At 45.4% G+C, this 25,148-nt stretch overlaps 1 protein-coding gene across 1 annotated transcript in view; it reads right to left on the bottom strand.

The window, feature by feature from the left end:
• The window catches only part of GRK4 (G protein-coupled receptor kinase 4), a 316,373-nt gene that overhangs the window by 21,046 nt on the left and 270,179 nt on the right, over positions 1–25,148 (bottom strand). The window contains exons 5-8 of the mRNA XM_075346835.1: positions 24,017–24,117; positions 17,460–17,552; positions 6,967–7,030; positions 6,740–6,880 (exon numbers count right to left, since the gene is read on the bottom strand). Of these exons, the coding sequence (XP_075202950.1) occupies positions 6,740–6,880; positions 6,967–7,030; positions 17,460–17,552; positions 24,017–24,117 (399 nt within the window). The remainder of the gene's footprint in view (positions 1–6,739; positions 6,881–6,966; positions 7,031–17,459; positions 17,553–24,016; positions 24,118–25,148) is intronic.

The following is a 25,148-nucleotide window of genomic DNA, read 5'->3' as shown; positions in this document are numbered from 1 at the left end:
CCATCCACCCAAACTGAGCAATCGTGGGAGAAGAGCCTTGGTGAGAGAGGTAAAGAAGAACCCCAAGATCACTGTGGCTGAGCTCCAGAGATGCAGTAGGGAGATGGGAGAAAGTTCCACAAAGTCAACTATCACTGAATCCCCTCCACCAGTCGGGCCTTTACGCAGAGTGGCCTGATGGAAGCCTCTCCTCAGTGCAAGACATGAATGCCAACATGAAGTTTGCAAAAAACACATGAAGGACTCCCAGACTATGAGAAATATTATTATCTGGTCTGATGAGACGAAGATAAACTTTTTGGTGATAATTCTAAGTGGTATGTGTGGAGAAAACCAGGCACTGCTCATCACCTGCCCAATACAATCCCAACAGTGAAACGTGGTGGTGGCAGCATCATGCTGTGGGGGTGTTTTTCTGCTGCAGGGACAGGACGACTGGGTGCAATTGAAGGAAAGATGAATGCGGCCAAGTACAGAGATATCCTGGAAGAAAACCTCTTCCAGAGTGCTCTGGACCTCAGACTTGGCCGAAGGTTCACCTTCCAACAAGACAATGGCCCTAAGCACACAGCTAAAGTAACAAAGGAGCGGCTTCAGAACAACTCTGTGACCATTCTTGACTGGCCCAGCCAGAGCCCTGACCTAAACCCAATTGAGCATCTCTGAAGGGACCTGAAACTGGCGTCCACCAACGTTCACCATCCAACATGATGGAACTGGAGAGGATCTGCAAGGAAGAATGGCAGAGGATCCCCAAATCCAGGGGTGAAAAACTTGTTGCATCATTCCCAAGAAGACACATGGTTGTACTAGCTCAAAAGGGAGGGTGCTTATACTCAATACTGAGCAAAGGGGCTGAATACTTATGACCATGTGATATTTCAGTTTCTCTTGTTTAATAAACTTGCAAAAATTTGTACATCTGTTTTTTTTTCTGTCAAGATGGGGGATGGGGAGCAGAGTGTACATTAATGAGAAAAAAAATTAACTTTTTTGAATTTACCAAATGGCTGCAATAAAACAGAGTGAAAAATTTAAAAGGGGTCTGAATACTTTCTGTAGTATAAATATATATATATATATATATATATATATATACACACACACACCGTGTAATATATATATTACACCCCCCCTAAACACACACATACACCATCTCATACTATATACATTGAAACAGTCATGGCTGAAAGTGTTGGCACCCTTGAAAAATGTTCCAGAAAATGAAGTTTTTCTTCCAAAAAATTATTGCCATTACACGTTTTGTTATACACGTTTATTTACTTTTGTGAGTATTGGAACAAAAAAAAAACAAACCAAAACAGGAGCAAAAAAAAAAAAAAAATGTACATAATTTCAAGCAAAGCCCCAAAAATGGACAAAATGGTCGTCATCTTTTGAAAATTGTGCATAAACAACTTTGTTTTAAGCATGTGATGTTCAAACATTTGGCAACTAACATGTGGGCAATATGAAAATCACACCTGAAACCAGATAAAGGAAGAAGTTGACTCAATCTTTTTATTGCGTGTCGGTGTGTGCCACACTGAGTATGGAGAACAGAAAAGGAAGAGAATGGTCTGACAACTTGAGAACCAAAATTGCTGAAAAGTATCAACAATCTCAAGGTTACAAGTCAATCTCCAGAGATCTTGATGTTTCTTTGTTCACAATGCGCCATATAGTCAAGATTTTTACAACACATGACACTGTAGCTGATCTCCCTGGACATGGACAGCAGAGGAAAAATTGATGAAAGGTTACAATGCAGGATAGTCCAGATAGTGGATAACCCCCAATCAAGTTCCAAAGAAAAAGAAATTGAAGCTGTCCTGCAGGCATAGGGGGCATCAGTGTCAGCGCGATCTATCCGGCAATTTTGAATGAAATGAAACGCTATGGAGGAGACCCAGGAAGACCCCACTGCTGACACAGAGATATAAAAAAGCTAAACTGCAGTTTGCCAAAATGTACATGAGTAACCAAAATCCTTCTGGGAAAGTGTCTTGAGGACAGATGAGACCAACATAGAGCATTTTTGGTAAGCACATCATTCTACTGTTTACCGAAAACGGAATGAAGCTTATAAAGAAAAGAACACAATACCTACAGTCAGATATGGTGGAGGTCAGATATGTTTTGGGGTTGTTTTGCTGCCTCTGGCACTGGGGGTCTTGACTGTGTGCAAGATATCATGAAATCTGAAGATTACCAAAGGATTTTAGGTCACAATGTAGAGCCCAGTGTCAGAAAGCTGGGTATGTGTCCTAGGACATTAGACTCCCAGCAGGATGGAAACAAAGCGCTGGAGGTTCCTAAAGCAAGGAGTCCGGATCTAAATCTCATTGAACGCCCGTTGGGAAATCTTAAAATTGCTGTTGGGAGAAGGCGCCTTCAAATATGAGAGACCTTGGTTAGTTTAGCCCGCAATTCCAGGTGAGAGGAGTAAGAAGCTGGTGGACGGTTATAGGAACCATTTTTAAATGTATTCTACAATTCCACCACCAGAGGTCACTGTCCTCGCACATTGGTTTCGGCGCTGTGCGACAGGTGCTCGGTGCAAATGGAAAAGGCAGGAAACCGGTCTTTTTTTTTTTTTACATATAATAATTAATTCACGTTACTGTTGTATGCAAAAAACCCGAATGTTTAAAAATGCATCAGCTAATGTTTTCTAGGGCTGCAGAGCAGTGAATTGGTCATGAATCTTTAAGCACAATCGATAATGACCGGCATTTTCACGGTTACATTTATCTCGGATGTGAATGGACTTGACCTCTTGCATAATTTACGTTTCTCGGCCATACTCTGCGGTGCAGTCAGAGATTTAAGCCTGTAATGGACTGTCCGGTACAAAAAATGGCTCATGACATGTGAGTGAGCATTGGGGCCCTATAGGAAAAACGTGGATGGGACGGTATAACATGCAGAGTTCTCCTCTTTGCCACCATCTACCTGCTGTTTCTGAAAGCAAGCATATTTTTCTAATCTGGACAATCCCTTTAAGCACCAACATTGCATCTCAATAGGTCCATAAATAAGGGTCCAAATTAAAGAAGATGGGGACTATTATTTATGGGATGACCCCACCCACCATAAATTTTACATTTCTCAGTGCTGTCATCTCTATGATGTAAAAGGAATTTTTTTCCCATATTAGCCGGGCTAACGCGTTTCAATCACTCAGTTTTTAGTACATTTTCGGCATTTACAATGGAATACCAATTCTGCCACATCTTTTCTTTCCAGTGCTATCACTCTGCTGCTCCACCTGGAAATGTATGAATAAATTGGATGACTGGGTGTTACCAGTTGGGGTGTAGCCATACATACTCTCTCACTGTTCAATTGGTGGCTGTGTGTCACGAGTGAGCTATGCTAGTGAGGGGACCTGAACTTGCCCTGAAACTGGAATCCCCGCGCTGTCCCTTAACCTAGAGGTACACTTAAGGGTAGTGAGGTCTGGGCACCCAGCGTGTCCCTATCTGCTATCCGGCCCCTGAGACTGGGATCCCTACATTGTCCCTCAACCCAGAGGTACACTTAAGGGTAGTGAGGTGTGGGCCCCCAGCATGTCCCTATCTGCTATTTTGGCCCTGAGACTGGGATCCCTCCACTGTCCCTTAACCCAGAGGTACACTTAAGGGTAGTGAGGTCTGGGCCCCAGCACGTTGCCATCTCCTATTCGGGCCCTGAGACTGGGATCCCTGCACTGTCCCTCAACCCAGAGGTACACTTAAGGGTAGTGAGGTCTGGGCTCCCAGCATGTCCCTATCGCCTATTCAAGGCCTGACCTAACTGCACCTCCCATACCCCTTCCCACCCCAGGGTGCGCAGAGTGCACCGTAATAACCCCCTCCCCAAAAGACATGGAAAGGGGGAAGAATAAACTCACCCTGCAAACAACCACAGAGGAAAAACAAAGGCACAGGAGGTAATAAAATATAAAGCGAGGAAGTATGGCACACCAAAGGACACTTCCTGTCCTCATAAGCAACAAATCGCAGGACACCAACAGAGAATCGCTGAGGACACTGGATTTTTGCAAGAGCAGATGCTATCTTCGGCGCTCTCCTAAACTCCCCAGCCTTTAATAGGGAGGAACCAGCTGTGATAGTAATCACCAACCAGACTCTAAGAAGAGTCACTCACTGCTCCAACAGGGATTAACTCCTGCACAGTTGGGAGCAGTGTAAACAACTCAGTCGATGCCCGGCAGAGCTGAGCATATAAGAGAAACCAGGCCGCCTATTGGACTCCGCTGTTGCTGTGATCCGCGAGTGCGGATCCGGACAGCGCATGACACTATGCAGGGACCCACTTCTTTATTACGGGAGTAACGGTAACACCCAATTGTTAATTCATTCATTTCCCAGAAGAGTTAGAGACCAATTGTTAATTCATTCATTTCCCAGAGGTGTTAGAGAGGAACGGCACAATGCAATGTTGTTTCATAGGGAACACAAGTATTTAGTTAAAAAAAAAAACTGGGCAGATTGTCTTGAAGTTATCTATGACTTGCAGAAATTGGAAAATCAAGGTCTACATTACAGAACATTATCTATTAACATCAATTATTGATAGGAGGTTTTTGGTGTTTTTGTTTTTTTATTTTTTTTTCCCAATATAATTTCATCATTGCAAAAGGAAGTGGGATCAATATTTAACTTGGCCTTCACATCTCCAGCACTCAGCCTATTGATTGTTTCCTGGGAGGTGGAATGTTGCAGGCCAGGTTCGGCGCGCTCACACCGAGGCGGGGGGTGATAGGAGCGAGCGCATGGGAGCAGAGACACGTGAAGGACATGGCACTTCCTGCACAGAGGATCATCGATCTGCTGACCCGTCCCTCCGGCTAGGAGATACTGGTAACATAAACCACTGTTATATATATGGTGCCGACATTCTTCTACAGGGTTGGGACGTTCAGGGGTCCCAAACTCAGACAGGTGAATAGGCTGCACATATATATATATATGACAGATAGATATAGCGCCATCATATCCTGTAGCACTTTACAAGTGTGATCATCACTGTCCCCATTGGAGCTCACAATCTAATTTCCTATCAGTTTGTCTTTGGAGTGTGGGAGGAAACCAGAGAACCTAGAGGAAACTCACACAACACAGGGAGAACATACGGAGTCTTTGTAGATGTTGACCTTGGAGGACCCCAGCGCTGCAAAGCAAAAGTGCCATCCACCGAGCCACCGTACAGTGCCATCCATCAAGCCACCGTACAGTGCCATCCACCGAGCCAACCGAGCCACCATACAGTGCTAACCACCGAGCCACTGTACTGCCAATATAGGACGATATGTTTTCGGTTATACTGATGCCCCTGCTCTGACACACTGTGCACCGGCATGATGTCAGTAAGGGGCACCGGCATGCTCCTGCTTCAGACTGCTCTCTGCTGTCCTGAGGGGGTTGCAAAAGCTTCAAGGCCCCAAGGCCATGATGCGCCCACAGGGTCGGGAGTTACTCGTCTCCGGGCCACGGTGCTTCTCCCGGGACGTCGCGGTGCTTCTCCCGGGACGCCGCGGTGGCCTTGCCTGGTTCCGTGACCCCAGGTGTCAATAAAATGGCTGGGGAAAGGGACGATGGGGGTAGTTGTTCGTGATGCCACCGCTGCAGGACTTCTCTGCTGGGGAAGATGACAACGCAGCTCGGATGGTTCAGCTCTCTACAGACAGAGCTATGGCCCCAGTGAGAATGGTGGTGATGGTAGTCTCTCAGACGCTGACAGCGCTGGGGGTGCGATGGTGAGGGCGCCGACAGTAACGGGACGACACAAGCGGAACAGTTCAAGATCTCTTTACCCACTGCTACACATTCAGCTGTTGGAAAGTGCCGATCCCCGCTGTGATGGGCTCCAACCGATCCCGGATACTTTGGAGGTCCCTTCTATTAGTCTCCTTTCAATGGTCTCCCTCCACCCCAGCTGCTGGGCCGTGGAATGGGTCATGGGTGCCTGTTGCACTCCCCAAGAACCCTGGGATTCCCCTTCTTTTCCTAAGAACCCGGGTCGAGCTTCCAGCTCCAGACCACGGGCACCATACTGTTCGTTGTCTGCTGCTCCTCCAAAGTGTGACTTCACACAGACACTGTCCGGTGCAGACTGCCTATTGTGTGTCGGAAGGCTCCTAACTTCCCCTTGTGGGTCCCTGAACTAGTTGGCATGAGGTCCCATACCTCGTGATGGCTACCCCAGCTCCTACCCTAGCCCGGTCCCAGTGGAAAAGGTCCAGTGTTATGTGTTGGGGAGTGTGGTTGTTACCAGCGACGACCTCCTCCGCATCCAAGATGAATACTCTACCCTGTGGCGCCTGAAGCCTCAGGGGCACCACAGCCACACCGCATGTAGCCCCCAGGATCTGTGTATGAGACCCCTGTTCTAGAAGGTGGTGATCCTTTTATAACCATTGGTAGAAGTGCAGTATATTTTGCACAATCCTTTGAAGCCTGCTTCATACTAACGTATAAGGACGGGCCATACTAAAGACCATCACAGGCACATAGAAGTCCAAGTGACCGGCGGCAGGTCCATACTTTATATGCAAGCTGGGAACACTCCGCATTGTTCACCCAGATTTTCCCACTCCTGTTCAATGTATCCTCTTTTATCAACCATTCAGAGTCTAGGAAAAGCTGGGTGACTGTGACATAACATATGAAAAGAAGACACAGGTAGGAATGATTAAGTCAATAAAAAGTAGAAATCGAGGATCGATACTTACTACAAATCGACTATTTACTTTTTCTAAAATCTGCTTTTCGTTTAATGCCATGGATTCGCCTTTCCTCTTTTTTATCCTTTTCTTTTCCAGCTTTTTACAGGCGTACATCTTCCCGGTGGCCCGGACTTGGCAGGCGCACACCTAGCCCAACCAAAAAATAAAAACACGTAACGGGTTAATGAAGAATATAGGATATAAGGGTGCGAGAGTGAGATGGGGGTACTCACCTCACCAAATCCACCTTTCCCCAACACCCGGTAATGCCGGAATGTGTTCTTTGTGACCGGCTGCCTGAAATACAAGAAGGCGACAAGTAAAGGGTAAGATGTCGGATGGCGTCGTGCGTCATAGATATGTCCACTAGTCTTTACATTACGCAGATCGGTGTGGTTTGTTAGTGGTCTTATTACATAGAACCCTGCTGTTGAAGAACTGCTTTCTTTAAATAGTAAAGTGAGGTTTTATATCAATACTACCGTAATATATTGCTACCACTTTCAAAAGGCACTCTACAGCTGCTGCAGAACCTCTCTGTAAAGCACAGTGCAAATGATTTTATGATAATCATTGAAGAGTGTCACACTACAGGTAATGAGAGGCTCCAAGAGAGCGAACCTCAGGGGGCCAGACAGAGAGAGAGAGAGAGCGAACCTCAGGGGGCCAGACAGAGAGAGAGAGCGAACCTCAGGGGGCCAGACAGAGAGAGAGCGAACCTCAGGGGGCCAGACAGAGAGAGCGAACCTCAGGGGGCCAGACAGAGAGAGAGAGAGAGAGCGAACCTCAGGGGGCCAGACAGAGAGAGAGAGCGAACCTCAGGGGGCCAGACAGAGAGAGAGCGAACCTCAGGGGGCCAGACAGAGAGAGAGAGAGAGCGAACCTCAGGGGGCCAGACAGAGAGAGAGAGAGAGCGAACCTCAGGGGGCCAGACAGAGAGAGAGAGAGAGAGAGAGCGAACCTCAGGGGGCCAGACAGAGAGAGAGAGAGCGAACCTCAGGGGGCCAGACAGAGAGAGAGAGAGAGCGAACCTCAGGGGGCCAGACAGAGAGAGAGAGCGAACCTCAGGGGGCCAGACAGAGAGAGAGAGCGAACCTCAGGGGGCCAGACAGAGAGAGAGAGAGAGCGAACCTCAGGGGGCCAGACAGAGAGAGAGAGAGAGCGAACCTCAGGGGGCCAGACAGAGAGAGAGAGAGAGCGAACCTCAGGGGGCCAGACAGAGAGAGAGAGAGAGCGAACCTCAGGGGGCCAGACAGAGAGAGAGAGAGAGAGCGAACCTCAGGGGGCCAGACAGAGAGAGAGAGAGCGAACCTCAGGGGGCCAGACAGAGAGAGAGAGAGAGAGAGAGCGAACCTCAGGGGGCCAGACAGAGAGAGAGAGAGAGCGAACCTCAGGGGGCCAGACAGAGAGAGCGAACCTCAGGGGGCCAGACAGAGAGAGCGAACCTCAGGGGGCCAGACAGAGAGAGAGAGCGAACCTCAGGGGGCCAGACAGAGAGAGAGAGCGAACCTCAGGGGGCCAGACAGAGAGAGAGAGCGAACCTCAGGGGGCCAGACAGAGAGAGAGAGAGAGCTAACCTCAGGGGGCCAGACAGAGAGAGAGAGCTAACCTCAGGGGGCCAGACAGAGAGAGAGAGAGCGAACCTCAGGGGGCCAGACAGAGAGAGAGAGAGAGCGAACCTCAGGGGGCCAGACAGAGAGAGAGAGAGAGCGAACCTCAGGGGGCCAGACAGAGAGAGAGAGCGAACCTCAGGGGGCCAGACAGAGAGAGAGAGAGCGAACCTCAGGGGGCCAGACAGAGAGAGAGAGCGAACCTCGGGGGGGGCCAGACAGAGAGAGAGAGAGAGAGCGAACCTCAGGGGGGGGGCCAGACAGAGAGAGAGAGAGAGCGAACCTCAGGGGGGGGGCCAGACAGAGAGAGCGAACCTCAGGGGGCCAGACAGAGAGAGAGCGCGAACCTCAGGGGGCCAGACAGAGAGACACAACCTCAAGGGGCCAGAGAGACACAACCTCAAGGGGCCAGAGAGACACAACCTCAAGGGGCCAGAGAGACACAACCTCAAGGGGCCAGAGAGACACAACCTCAAGGGGCCAGAGAGACACAACCTCAAGGGGCCAGAGAGACACAACCTCAAGGGGCCAGAGAGACACAACCTCAAGGGGCCAGAGAGACACAACCTCAAGGGGCCAGAGAGACACAACCTCAAGGGGCCAGAGAGACACAACCTCAAGGGGCCAGAGAGACACAACCTCAAGGGGCCAGAGAGACACAACCTCAAGGGGCCAGAGAGACACAACCTCAAGGGGCCAGAGAGACACAACCTCAAGGGGCCAGAGAGACACAACCTCAAGGGGCCAGAGAGACACAACCTCAAGGGGCCAGAGAGACACAACCTCAAGGGGCCAGAGAGACACAACCTCAAGGGGCCAGAGAGACACAACCTCAAGGGGCCAGAGAGACACAACCTCAAGGGGCCAGAGAGACACAACCTCAAGGGGCCAGAGAGACAACCTCAAGGGGCCAGAGAGACAACCTCAAGGGGCCAGAGAGACACAACCTCAAGGGGCCAGAGAGACACAACCTCAAGGGGCCAGAGAGACACAACCTCAAGGGGCCAGAGAGACACAACCTCAAGGGGCCAGAGAGACACAACCTCAAGGGGCCAGAGAGACACAACCTCAAGGGGCCAGAGAGACACAACCTCAAGGGGCCAGAGAGACACAACCTCAAGGGGCCAGAGAGACACAACCTCAAGGGGCCAGAGAGACACAACCTCAAGGAGCCAGAGAGACAGAACCTTCAGGCAAAGAAAGACAGCACCTCAGGTGACAGAGACACAATCTAAATGGCCAGAGAGAAAAAGAGACCCTCAAGGTGCTAGAGAAAGACTCTCAAGGGGTCATATTTGGCCGCCATATTGGAGACATCCATCTAACACATCAGACTTCCTTTGACCATCAGAACCACAGCAATTCGTTGTGGCCCAGATTCCACTAGCTGGTGACATTACCCCAAGCGGACAGAAATGATTCTCCCACAAAAGGATATACTGACATACTTGTAGCATCCAGTTTCTATCTCATCCCAGAGATGCTCCATGAGAGTCCAATCCCTGAAAGTAATCAATGACTGTACAACCTTTCTGCCATGGGGCATTGTCCTACTGCTATAGATTAAACAGATGATAACAAGGGATGAACTTGGTTAGCCACAATGCTTAGGTCATGTCAAATTTCCAAACAGGAAAGCTTAAATCGTAAAATGGGCCGATACCTCTAATAAAGGGGCATCTGAGGGTATGTCCAATCACATTCTTATTGCCTGACCTGGCAACATGCAGATCATCAGTCGGTATCGGATATTCATTCTTGTATTGGAAGACCTCCCTCCCCCAACTGCTGAGTATCCCAACCTGAGCTTACCTATGTAACAGTTGGATCAGATCGGGATTTCGATAGGAGATACCTTAATTCTTTAGGCATCCCACTAGGAAATGACACGGATTAGCCTCCACAACAGGGCCATTTTATGGACTCTTGGGTATTTCCATAGCTGAAATTGGCTTTAGACAATCCAAGTTGTATTTACCATAGGTTAAAGTTCACTGTTGTCTGCTGAAGAGCAGGACGGACATGAGCAGTCCCTCCAAATAGACATGAATGGCATCCTGCACAGTAAGAAGCTTTCAAAAATAAAAGTCAATAGTTTATTTTTATCAATTGACAAAACACAAAGTGAATGAACACAAGAGAAATCTAAATTCCACCAATATTTTAACATCACCATTCTCTGCCTTCATCAGTTCTTCTCGGTACATTGGGACACAATTTTTAAGGAACTCTGCAGGGAAGTTGTTCCAAACATCTTGGAGAACTAACCCCAGATCTTCTGTGCATGAGACTTGTGTAAATCCTTCTGTCTTTTCCTATAATCCCAGACAGACATGATGGATGATGGATGGAGATGGATGATGGATGGAGATGGATGATGGATGGAGATGGATGGAGATGGATGATGGATGGAGATGGATGATGGATGGAGATGGAGGATGGATGGAGATGGAGGATGGATGGAGATGGAGGATGGATGGAGATGGAGGATGGATGGAGATGATGGATGGATGGAGATGATGGATGGATGGAGATGATGAGACTGTCGCTCCGCGGGGGCTGGATCATCACTTCCAGGACAGCTTCTTCTTAATGACATTGGCTGTATGTTTGGGGTTGTCATCCTGCTGCAGAATAAATTAGGAGCCAATCGCAAGCCTCCCTGATGAAGATCGGTGGTTAGTTAGTAAGTGTTTTGAGAAGAACTGATACCTTTTTCAAGGCAAAGGGTGGTAAGACCAAATATTAACGATTTAGTTTTCTCTTTTTTTCACTCACTTTGCATTTTGTTAATAGATAAGAATCGTACTAACACTTCTATTTTTTAAAGCATTCTTAATTTTTCCCTTCCCGTCTATGTTTCACACAGTACTGTATATGGCAATTACTGAAGTCAATTGATGTTTTTCAGTCTCTTGACATTGGACGTTTTGTGGCGTGATGGGTCGTCCATTACGGCCCCCATCGCCTAGCCTCCCTTCCCCTACCAGACTAAATTGCTTAATGCCATTGGGTTATCATGGCAGCTGAAGGCCCCTAATCACTGCCATATTGGGTAGTAGTACAAACAAGTGTAGGTTCAGGTCAACGAAGGATGGGGTGGGCTAAAAAATAAAATAAAAAAGGAAACATCTACACTCGCATTATACAAACTAAAAGCTATAACATTTTGTACCACTTCATTTTCCCCATCTATATATAAAAAAAATAAATAAATACAAAAAAGATGGTCGCTATTTACAGATCCTCAAAAGTTCAATCTACCAAATTTTTTAAAGTTATCTAATCAAAACAATGAACGGCAGAAAGAATGAAAAAAGAAAAAATGTTGAATACTAGCGTTGCCCCTTCTCATTCCAAAAAGAGAATTAAAAAAGACCAAAATATTACAAGCACACGAAATGGAACCAGTAAAGACTTAAAATAAGTGTGTAAAAAGAGAAAAAAAATGGAACGAGGCTTTACTGAGGAAAGGAAAACTAAAATTAAGAAATACATCCTAAATGAATACTTAAAAACATGCTAAAAATAATTTTGGTATGCCTGTAATTGTACTGAGCTGAAGAATCATCTCACTAGGATATTTTAACTGCACAATACACAACAAACCACCCAAACAATGGCGGAATTGCAAAAATGGAGGGGGGGGGGGGGGGGGGGAGTGTTCACAACTCTTGGCTTTTTTTTTAATTTTTCAGTACATTGTAAGTGAACGGTAGCATTCAAAAAAATACACTCCGTAAAACACAAGCCCTCACATGGCCACGTCAATAGAAAAATAAAGAACAAGTTTGACTCTTGGACGAAGGAGAGGGGCATAAAAAAATAATAAAAAATATTTCAATTTTTGTTGTTTAAAAAATTTCCACATTTGTTTTTTTTCTGACAAGATGGGGTGCAGAGTGTACATTAACAAGAAAAAAAAAAGACATTTTTTGAATTTACCAAATGGCTGTAATGAAACAAAGTGAAAAATTTAAAAGGATCTGAATACTTTCCATACCCACTGTGTGTGTGTGTGTGTGTGTGTGTGTGTGTGTGTGTGTGTGTGTGTGTGTGTGTAATAATATACACACACATATACATACATCTTCTAATATATAAAGCTGAATGTGTGTATGTGTGTATGTATGTCCGGGATTGGCATCTGCACCGTCGCAGCTACAGACGCAAAATTTTGCACACTCACACTTCTGGACCCCGAGAGCGTCATAGGCTATGTTTTGAGGGGAAATTTTAACCCCACGCTTTACAGTTATTCACCAAAAAACCTGCCTCCTCCAACTAAGGAAGAATGCGCAGCCACATCTTTATATGGAATGTTGGCGTGTCACAATGCAGCCAGGGAAAGAGGCAGACACAGACAGGGAAAGAGACAGACAGGGAAAGAGACAGACACAGACAAAGAGACAGACTGACAGGGAAAGAGACAGACAGGGAAAGAGACAGACACAGACAAAGAGACAGACACAGGGAAAAAGACAGACAGGGAAAGAGAGGGAAAGAGACAGGGTAAGAGACAGACACAGGGAAAGAGACAGAGGGAAAGAGACAGACCGGGAAAGAAAGGTAAAGAGACAGACAGGGAAAGTGACAGAGATAGATAGACAGACAGGGAAAGAGATAGATAGATAGGGAAAGAGATTGAGACAGACTGAAAAAGAGACGGACAGTCAGAGACAGAGAGGGGAAGAGACAGACAGACAAAGAGATACAGAGAGAGACAGAAGAGATATATACAGAGGGGGAGACAGACAGAGAATGGGAGAGAAACAGAGAGACAGTTACTATCCCGGGCAGTGCTGGGTGCTATGTTGTGAGGCGAAATTTACCCCGCGTGTTCCAGTTTACCAATCAATTTTGCCCCTATCTACATAATGGGGAAAAAGTAAAACGAAAAGCGTTGGGGGCAAATTGACAGCTGCCAGATGTGAACAAGGGGGACTTAAAGAATGAGAGCGATGGCGCCAAAGAGTATATACCGTACAGTTGCTAAGGTGGGGCCCCGACATGGGATACTCACCACACTCGCGGATATGAACACACACACAAAATGCGCCACACACTACCACGTGCTTGAACACATATACCACCCTCAGCACACATCTCACCACACATACACCAACCTCGCCACATAATCGCCCTAAACACACACAAGTCTGGTATTATCCTTCAAAAATAGAAATCTGATTAATAAGCAGCCAAACTACAAGAACAACAAATGTACCACATAGGAAATACGGCAGATGTCAGTCACATGACCTGTCTATATGTGTATGTGTGAGCTAATATATACTGTCAGGGGGAGGGCTTTCTGTTGCCTGGAGATTTATCAGGCTGCCAATAGCAACCAATCACAGCTTAGCTTCTATTTTGCTAATTAATCTGAGCTCTGATTGGCTAATATAGGCAACAATTTAATAATTACATTTCTACCTATTTGTTTTGTGTTTTTTGTGAGCAGAACACATTATTGTTAATACATTCTATTTTGTTAACAGCAGTTATTAACCCGGGCGAAGCCGGGTAGTACAGCTAATGTATAATATATCTATCTATCTATCTATCTATATACACACACACATATATATACGCATACATACACACACACACACACACATTATATATATATATATTTTATATATATATTAATATATATTAATATATATATATATATATATATATATTTTATATATATATTAATATATATATATATATATATATATATATATATATATATATATATATATATATATATATATATATATATATATATATTACACACACATACTCACACAGACACACACACACACACACACACACACACAGACACACAGTGTTTCCCCAAAAATAAGCTTTAGCAGGGATTTTCGACTTTTTTTGGAGTAAGGCTTAAAAATAAGTCCTACTCCGAAAATAAGCCCTAGTTGCGATTCACTAAAGACATGTCCTTACAGCTAAACAAAAGTTGAAGAATAACGCAGGACTCTTCATTATAGAAAGCAGACACCCCCAAAAGAGAAGACAGACCTCGCAATCATACTTAACAGATTGGGATGCTGTGGAACAAGAGGACCTGCAGTGAAACACACATACACATCCGGTGATCCCGTACTACTCTGGTGACCTCTGACACTGTGGAATGAGAGGAGTTAGGCTCTGTGCGCACGTGTGCGTATTGCATGCAGTTACGCTGAATTCTGCACCGCAGCGTAACTGCAAGCGTCCTGCGTCCCCAGCACAATCTATGAAGATTGTGCATGAGACATGCGAACGTGGTGTATTAGAACGCAGCGATTCGGCTGCTGCCCGAAGCGCGCGGTCTAAGAAGTGACATATCACTTCTTTTGTGAGCCCTGCATGCTGTCTCCATTCTGTCTATAGGGAGAGGCAGCATGCAGAGCTCACAAATTCTGCAGGCACCAGGCGCTTCAGAACAGAGCTTTTCAGCTGCGGTCTGAAGTGGACCTTTTGTGTGCGGTTCAGAGCGCACACGTGTATCCTTACGGTGGAACGCAGGCCTGCAATGCGTTCCACCGTGGCGTCCCAGGTCCCCCTGTCTGCCAGAAACAGTGCAGTATCACCAGGTGTGTGTGTGTGGGGTGTGTGTGGTGTGTGTGTGTGGGTGTGTGGTGTATGGGTGTGTGGTGTGTGTGTGTGGGGTGTCCGGAAGCAGGGGAGGACCCCTTTGGAGAAGGGAGTAACCTGCAGGTAGCATGGGCTGAGGACTTCGGAGCAACATAGATGTCTGAGGTCTGGCAAGTAGGATTCTCCTGGGAGGCTTTCGCTTTTTTTAGGAGGGTAAATTTACCTTTAACCAATGTTTCCTCCATAATAGGTCCGGCCCCGAAGATAACCCCAAGTGAATTTTTCAGAACAAAAAAAAGATAAGAGAGTCTTATTTTTAGAGAAATACAGTGTATATTAAGAAGTAAAAATGGGAAAATAACACAAAAACATAGAAAGCAAAAAAACACGTGGAAATAAATTGTAATATGTGAATAATGTAGTAAAACTGAGCTGACATTGCAGTCTCTGTATAGAGGAGCCCCTGAGTGGATCTAACCTGGGCCCCTCTGTACCAATCCTGTAAGACCACCAAAGCTTTAGATGAAACTAGTATCTAAGCAGAGGCGTCTGCTGGCAGCAAAACACTATAAAATAATATCTAATCAATAACGTAACTACTTTGTTCCAAGGTCCAGTGCTCTTTATATCAACACATAACCCGGCGTTTGCAGCCACTCAGCAAACACGTCACCTTCTCGCCCTGTAAGAGCCCATAGAACGGCGTTATCCGAGTGGAACAATTACGAGTTATGGCCTGGCTCTTATCTAAACTCGCTGCTTGCATTTATTTTATGGCGTTTGTGAGGCATTTTAGGGCCATAAGACGACGACGTTAGAAGGTGGCGAAGCGAGGTCTGTGAGTAACGGGCCGGACACAGCCACACGTAATTACCGTATAGCGGGGAAACATTTTCCTTACACTTATATCGTCCCTTTATTATAGGAAGAACTACGCCTGAGCTATAGGAGCGTGGAAATAGCTCTGCCGGTAAAAAACAAACAAACAAATGACCTGTCAATCTCCCACGACTGGACAAATGAATGGCACCCAAAAGTATAATCCCAAATCCTAGTAAGAATAGGTAACTATACATTTGTATAATTTGAACAATATATGAGCCAAGCGTTGTGTGGACAGAGATTTACTTTGCTCCTATTTATGCAGGGAGCATTGGTGCTCCCATACAAGCATTGCCGACTTCCATGGTTCTCTAGTAGTGCTGTGCCTGACCTCTGCTCCCATGAACAGTGAATGGAGGGTTGTTCATGAGTTCTATGGCTCTCTGGTAGTGCTGTGCCTGACCTCTGCTCCCATGAACTGTGAATGAGGGTTGTTCATGAGTTCTATGGCTCTCTGGTAGTGCTGTGCCTGACCTCTGCTCCCATGAACTGTGAATGAGGGTTGTTCTTGTGTTCTATGGCTCTCCAGTAGTGCTGTGCCTTACCTCTGCTCCCATGAACAGTGAATGGAGGGTTGGTTCATGAGTTCTATGGCTCTCTGGTAGTGCTGTGCCTGACCTCTGCTCCCATGAACAGCAAATGGAGGGTTGTTCATGCACTCGATCTACCTCACTAATCACTCAGAATCATTCAGGGACATGGGGTTCCCTTTTCATGATTGACAATGTTACTTGTGGTCGGACCCCACCAGTCAAACATTTATCTCCATGAAATGTGAATGACACATTTATCCAACGTTCACTCGGCCAGTGTCGGGGAAATTAGGCAGAAGCAGATTAGTTTCTAGTCGGATGAACCACCTGGTTTTATAGATCTAATGTGTATGGGGACCTCCCGATTTACCCGTGACAAGTGATGTTGGGTAGAGAATAAATCAGGCATGTGGAGTTTTAATGTCCAATCTTTCTGTTTCACAGAGGTATGTCTACTGCAAGAGAGGTCCGACCGCAGCATACCCATTCCTCTACCCTCTGAGCATGGGTGAGTCCGGAGACACAGCTGTCATCCAAACGGACATTTAGACCACCATTCGTAAGAGTATTGGTATCTTAATCAAAACGCTCAAATAGTATGGAAAAAACTAAGCTGGGCAGTCAAACAGAGATTTAAGGTAATCAGTCACCACAAAATGACTACTGCAAGAGATGTCTGACTGCAGCTTACCATTGTCTCACCCTTCTAGGCACGGATGAGTCCAGAGACACAGCTGTCATCCAAGCGGGCATTTAGCCTACCATTCCTAAAAGTGTATCGGCATCTTAACCAAAACGTTCACATACTATGGAAAAACTAAGCTAGGCAGCCAGGGATTAAAGGGAATCTGTCATCACAAAATTACTGTACAAACCAAGAACAGGTGCTTGGTGCAAGCATGATGTGGCCAAAAAGCTCAGTGCACCTTCCCACCTTTTGTTTTCCATTTATCTATTCTCCACCCTCCTCTAGCTCCTGTGATGTTAGGGAAGGAAGAGGGTGGAGATTGATGGAAAATAAGTAGGTACGAACTGAGTTATTTGCCTGCACCGAGACGGCTGAGCTTGTTTTGCACAGTCATTTTGTCCATGTTGATGATGTAAAGCACTTACCTCTCAAGCCATTTCCATTGTAAGAAGCGGGAGAAATACATGCTTTCCTGAAAATCCTCAAATGGTCCACCACTCAGATAATCATGAACCACTCTGCAAGAAACCGTAAAGTAATAAGAAGCATTAGCCAAAGTACATGGAAAAGTAATGTAAGATCATATGGGAAAAGGTATAATTACACATCCCCTCCTCGATCCATCCACTTATTCATTCTATGTAGAATTTTACACTCAACAGCAATTATATATACAAATATCGCTATCCGGTGACGTCCAATGCAAAAGTTGAGCACCGGTTGGCAGTCCATAGCCGGATGAGAAAATGGTCTTGGCTCGAAAACCAACACACATTCTCACATACTCATGTAACAGGTAAGAAAAAAACCCAAAAAAAACACAAATGCAAACAAAACCAGAGTGTTTTATTACATTATAATAACGGGCAACATATAATACAGCAAAAAAAGAAAGGCAAAAACTCCTAAATCTAAAAGAGTACAAAGTAATACCGTTCCACACAGTGTAAATTAATAAATCTAATGGTCGCTATCCAGTTGATGTCTTGGATATGTTGAGGGGTTGTCCCAGCCACAAAAATGGTGTAACAAACAGTAATAGAATGTACAGCGATAACAGGAAAGCAAACAATCCTAAATCTAAAAGTCGAAATGAAAACAATACAAAAAAACTGTTTAAAAAAATTAATATATATAATGGTTTCTATTCAGTTGAGGTCTTAGATGTGTTAAGGGGTTGTTATATACATAAAATGATATAAAAACAGTAACAAAAAAATGGTATAAAAACCGCAATAGAGTGCACGGCAATAAAAAGAAAAATAAATACTCCTAAATCTAAAAGTTTAAATTAAAACAAATGTTTAAAAAATGAATTAATTTAATGGTTTCTATTCCGTTGACATCTTAAATACATTAAAAATCTTGTAAAATCACTAGCATTGTGGTGACAGTGGGGTGAGGGGGAATAACCCCAAATTTAAAATGTAAGATTTATTTTTATAAAAAATTTTTTACGAATCGTCCTGATTTGAAAGCGATTTTTGTCATAGCATTCATATATATATATATATATATATATATATATATATATATATATATATATATATATATATATATATATATATATATATATATATATATATATATATATATATATATATATATATATAAAAAAAAAGAAAAACAAAGCTCAGAAACATATCCATAGGCTTGTGACAAATACAAACATGCCAGTGTATACAGTATAAGTAGGGTTTATATCTGACCCTATACACTACCATGTGGATCAATATCGTCATTCAAAGAAAAGGTCTGAAGTGGAAAACAGCAAACGTGAATGCGACCAGTGAAAGGACACACATTCCGTTCACACAGGAGAACACGTGGAATCAGCGCTGCTCCGGATCCCTGATAAAGAGGTCACAGGCGGAGGGTAATCATTTATAAACTGCTCCTGCGGAAAACCAGACTGCCATGGGAATTTTATGTAAACACACACAAACATATACATACATATACTGTACATACACACACATATACATAATAAATATTCTTTATATTATATAAATAAATATTATTTATTTATTATTATATTATTTATTTTATATATAAATATTATATATATATTTATATATATATATATATATATATATATATATATATATATATATACATATAAATATATTATATAACACACACACACACAATATATATTAAAACACAAATATGTACCGCCCCCGTGCCAGCAGCCGGGCTACTCGGATCCGCGGTGGCTCGAGAGGCGTCTGGACCCGGAGGTCTTGCGGCCACTAAGGGGGGTATTTACAGGTGGTATTGAATGGAATAGTTTCGTGACGCCACTCGTGGTGTGTAGTAAGGTGGGTGTTTAACCCCTCCACGGGTAGGGGGAATGCCCCGGGACTCTGTGATGGTGACAGGGAGGTGTCGTTGGGGAACTAAGGGTCACTTGCGTACTCAATCAGTCCAATAAATCTGACACCGACAATTGTAGTAAACCAAAATTCTGGACACCGCTGCCACTGCGGGGGAGCACATTTGGGTCCCATTTCTGCTGGTTTTGCCTGTTGATCTGTGACCTTTCCCTTGGCACCTTGTTTCTCTTTGGTTGGTCCCTGTAGCCTGAAACTAGTCGGGTTCCGCTCCCCAGTATGGCTAACTGAGCGAGCTAGCTCTCAGGGTTCACGCTTGGGATTACTTGGACCGTATTTGTGGAAAGTCTTATCTCTTTCGTTCCGCTAGTACCCCGATTTTGGAGCGGGAGGAGAGCAGATCTTGAAGGCTCCGTTCTCGTCGGGTAAATTGTCAGATTGCCTGAAGCTACTCCCTGAACTAGGGTCCACGTACCCGTCATGCCCTGGTCCCAGCCCGGTGATGGTACAAGGCCGCCGGCTGTCCTCCACGACAATGCCGTGCCCCTTGTCACGATCCCCTGCGACTGGGGGTACAGCTCCTACGAGGCCCAGACCACCGTCTGCTACCTTGTAGTTCCAAGGAGCCCAGCTCCTGACCTCCTCTCACTTTCACCTCCAACACTACTCTCTGTCTGACTCTGAACTGCTCCTGACACTTCTGACCGCCCCTTAACCAACCCCCCAAGTGGGCGACCCTATTCCACTCAGGCCGTCCACTGGTGTGTCTGGTGGGTGTGGTGCACAGTGTTCTTAGGATTTTGATTAGCTGGACTTTGGCAACACCATTTGGTTAGGGACCCGTAAACAAGGAGGAGGTGGATATTGCGCAGAAGGGCTGACCTTATAGGCCAGGGCGTCACACATACATGCATAATACACACACACACACATATAGATACCTGTACACACATGTACAGATATGTACAAATTGTCCCTCCAGTGAGGAAGGAAACAAACTCTAGCTCCACCTATTGTAAGTAAGGTCTCCATAAGGAGACTAGTCTTCCCCAGTGGTCCCCACATAGCTTCTCATAAGCCAGATCAGATACCCACACTTTGCACTGACGAGGAGCAATCACCCCGAAATACCGTGTCTGCAAATTGAGATTCTGATCTGGCAAATAAATCCTAAATCTTATGAAAAGGCTCGTTTAAAAAGCCACATTTGACTTTTGGGATTGCTACTTCCAATAGGTGGTGCTAGAGTTTGTTTCCTTTCTCACTGGAGAGACAATTTGAATCATTCCCAGAGGGGCATTGCAGCTATATGTCCCCTTACTGACAGCCAGACTGGTTTGTCAGGTCTCCATAAGGAGAATAGTGTTCCCAGATTTGTACACACACATTTAACAAAAGCATTTAAAAAATAAACTATTGAAAAGCGCCAAGACAAAACTGATGGTACTCCAGCTCTTGACTAAATTATTCCTTACCCCTAGAAAAGATTGGAAAAAAAACAAAAAAAACCCCCAAAATATTGGGACATGAAAAACTATGGCGAGTCCTTTACTTAGCATCACGTGTCTACAAAAACTTGTAATCACAGTTAGTCTGCCTATTTGAAAGTAAAAAGTAGTCATTGTGCTGTTTGGCATCATGGTATGTACCACATTGAATATGAAGCAGAGACAGATAAGAAGCGAGTTGTCTAACCCCACCTGTATATAGTAGGAGGCCACACACTGCCCCCGTGTATACATTATGAGCTCCCACACAGCCCCCTACATAGAGTATAAGCCCCCCACATAACCTCCCTAATACAGTATAGGCCTCCATATAGACCCTTATATACAGTATGAGCCCCCACACAACCCCTCTATATGCAGTACGAGCCCCCATTTATCCCTTCTATATACAGTGTAAGCATCCACAGCCTCCTAGATAGCGTATGAGTCCCTCATAGCCTCATATGTACATTATGAGCTATCATACAGCCTTCTATATACATTTTTTAGCCCTACATCACCCCCTATATATATTATGATACTCTACACAGCCTCCAACACTCACACAAACATCCCATAACTACGAAAGGGGGAAAAACCCCCAAAAAATTCACTTTGCTCTGCTCAGTCCTCTAGTGCACTGACGCTCCGCACAGCACATGCGATATCATCACGTCTGCTGTGCCTCACGCTGATTGGTGGAGGATGGAGCCAGGGGCACCGTCCTCCACCAATGTGTTCCCCGCTGTCTACATCCTGAGGATGCAAATAGCGGTAACATCGGGCGGCATTGGCGGAAGACAGGCAGTGGGAATAGTGCAGCCCGCTCGCTGTCCACTGTTTTCAGCCTGTCACCCATTGTGGGCTTTTTCTTACTTTAAACAGAAGAAAACAAACAATTTTGTCCATGTTTGTTTGGTTGTATGTCTATGATTTGTCTTAAAAGTAAAAGCATCCAACTAACCAGATCGAGAAATATGGGTCACAAATATTTGCCATTTTCAGCCTTCCGGGCAAAATCCCACGCTGCAAATGTTATTGCAGAAATGTCTGACTCAAAAACATTTCCATGCATCTGAATAGGGTTGTTTTAGTTAAATGGGACAGTTGCAAAAGCTTTCTGTACAAAATCTGCAGCAAATAAGTTTAGACAAATCCAAAAACAGAGGATTGTCCAAGGTATGGGGCAAAAAAAAACAAAACAACCCATACTTAAAAGTATTATATCCCCTCATACGATAATACCATTGCTCAAATGGTCCCCAAAAGTGCTGACGCTATGATGATATGTAGTCAATTACAGGCCTTTAATGAAAATATTTTTGCACGTTACATTCAGATTCCAAAAATGTCAAGTTGCAGGGACGACAGAAGAGATAGTAAGAAAAAAGGAGAGGGGCAGCACAAACAAAGGAAAGAACAACATAAAAAGTGTGTCAATCATGAGCGGGCAGGGCAAAGGGTGCAGAAAACAGGAGCAGGCAGAACAGAGAGCAGCAACCAGAAGTGGGCAGGACAAAAGGTGAGGGAAAACAAGAACAGGCAGGACAAAGGGGGCAGCAAACAGGAGCGGTAGGACAAAGGGGGCGGCAAACAGGAGCGGTAGGACAAAGGGTGCGGCAAACAGGAGCGGTAGGACAAAGGGTGCGGCAAACAGGAACAGGTAGGACAAAGGATGCAGCAAATAAGAGCAGCAGTACAAAGCATGCGGCAAACAAGAGCACACAGGACAAGGGGTGTGGCAAACAGGAGCGGGCAGAACAAACGGTGTGGCAAACAGGAGCAGGCAGGACAAAGGGTGCAGCAGATAAGAGCAGCAGTACAAAGGATGCGGCAAATAGGAGTACGTAGGACAAAGGGTGTGAAACAGGATCAGGCAGGACAAAGGGTGCGTCAAACAGGAGCAGGCCGGAAAAAGGGAGCTGCAAACAGAAGCAGGCAGGGGAAAGGATGCAGCAAACAGGAGCAGACGGGAAAAGGTGAAACAAACAACAGTAGACTGGAAAAGATGCAGCAAACTGCAGGAGACAGGGGAAAAGGTGCGACAAACAGGAGCGACAGGACAAAGGATGTGGCAACCAGGAGCGGGCAGGGGAAAAGAAGCATCAAACAGATGCAAGCAGGGGAAAGGGTGAGGCAAACAGGAGCAGGCAGGGGAAAGGGTGCAGCAAACAGCAGGAGAAAGGGGAAAGGATGCAGCAAACCGCAGGAGAAAGGGGAAAGGTGCGGCAAAAAGGAAAATGTGCGGAAAACAGGAGTGGCAGGACAAAGGGTCTGGCAACCAAGAGCGGGAAGGGGAAAGGGTGCGGCAAACAGAAGCAGGCAGGGGAAAGGGTGCGGCAAACAGGAGCAGGCAGGAGAAAGGGTGCAGCAAATCGAAGCCAGCAGGGAAAAGGATGCAGTGAAAAGGAGTAGGCAGGACAAAGAGTGCGGCAAAAAGGAGTGGACAGGGCAAAGGATGCAGCCGTCAGGAGCACGCAGGGCAAAGGGTGTAGCAAATGAATGGGTTAAACAAAGAGTGCAGGAACAGGAACCGGTGGTATAAATTGTACAGGCAGAGCAATGTTTAACAATAACTAAGGTCCTCCACTATACATCAGTTTCTGTAAAATCCAACTCTGCAATAATTCTTGAAATTAATGCTGTTCTTTTAGCAAAAGAGGAACCAATTACTGAGCGCTCATTGTGTAGGAACAGAAGTAGAAAAGAATCATCATGTAAACTGATATATCAGCACTGAAAAGGTGTTAGGTCATTTCCATACGTGTCAACGTAGCCATACATTTTCACATCTGCAGTTTTGGAAAAACAGACCTCAGGAGCACATGTTGGGTGGGAGAGGGTCCTTGACAGGCAATGACGTCCAAAAACATGATTTATTTCTCCTATAATAGTTAATCTCTAGAACGAACACATCAAAATGTGCTGCAATTACGCGCTTAACGCTCTAGAGCTGCAGGTTGAACAGGATCTGTCAAAAATTCCATATCTAAAATAATAGACGATAAAGATGGCGAGAACCACCTGAAGCAGCTTTGTGCTTCCTACGCTATCCACCCTCCAAAAAAGCAGAAGAAAAAATTTAACTAAACAACAAAAAGCCAAAAAAGTCAATTTATGCAAATTTTTGCCACTTAATGTTCCAATCGATGCCCCACTTACCTAGTGCAGTCTTTAAAAAGCTCCTTACAAGGACTCTGCTCCAACCTCTCCTTACATTCATGTACGGTGTCCTGAGGTATTTCCGGCAAATGGGCTGCAGACTGTAAAAAGGACAAAAACATGCAGAATTAGTGATAAGCCGTAGGTAACAATGTCAGAAAAGGTTTTTTAGATATAAAATATTAAGGTTATAAGGTTCTGTTCACATATTTTTGGATGTATTGCTGGTATTCCCCGATATAGTCAACCCTCCCCCTCCACGGAGTCAATACTTTGTAGGACCACCTTTAGCTGCAGTTACTACGGTAAGTCTTTTGGGATGGCTCAACCAGCATTGCACATCTGGACGCTGAAATTTTTGCCCATTGTTCTTAACGAACAAGCTTTAGTTCAACGATATTGGATGGAGATGTCTGTGATCAGTAATTTTCAAGTCTTTCCACAGATTCTCAATGGGATTTCAGTCTGGATTGTGTCTGGGCCGTTCACACACATGACTATGCTTTGATCTACCGTATTTTTCGGACCATAAGACGCACTTTTTTTCCCACAAATGTTGGGGGAAAGTTGGGGGTGCGTCTTATGGTCTTGACTGTGGCTGCGAGGAATGAGGTGCTGCGGTGGAGCGGGTCATCGGGGGCACGAGCAGGCTGTAGCAGCCTGCTGTGACCACGTGTGCCCGCTCATTACATATGCACGCCCATCCTCCCGCCCATTTCTCAGCGCAGAAGCCGGCGCTGACAGGTGGGCGGGAGGACGAGCGGGGACGCGCGCATAGCAAAGAGCCGGCCGCATGATCACCCCTGGCAATTACAGCCTGGAGTGATCATGTGCGGCTGTATTCACTGCCCCCCGCGCGTCATCATCAGCGCGGGGTGCAGTGAATCAGTGCACTCACCCGTCCCCGTGTGTGGAGCCGTCCCCCTGCAGCACGCGATGTCTTCCTGTCTGTGCCAGTCAGCTGATCTGTGCCGGTCAGCTGATCGGCACAGACAGGAAGACATCGCGTGCTGCAGGGGGAACGGCTCCACACACACACATACACACACAGGTCAGTGGTGCAGAGAGGAAGATGATCGGCTGCAGGGAGTGAGGAAAAGGTGAGTATAAACGTTCGTTTTTTTTTCTCTGT

Source organism: Anomaloglossus baeobatrachus, chromosome 1, assembly GCF_048569485.1.
Source record: "Anomaloglossus baeobatrachus isolate aAnoBae1 chromosome 1, aAnoBae1.hap1, whole genome shotgun sequence".
Classification (NCBI taxonomy): Eukaryota; Metazoa; Chordata; class Amphibia; order Anura; family Aromobatidae; genus Anomaloglossus; species Anomaloglossus baeobatrachus.
The sequence above is the reverse complement of the archived record's forward strand: the minus strand, read 5'-3'. Positions and strand labels throughout refer to the sequence as shown.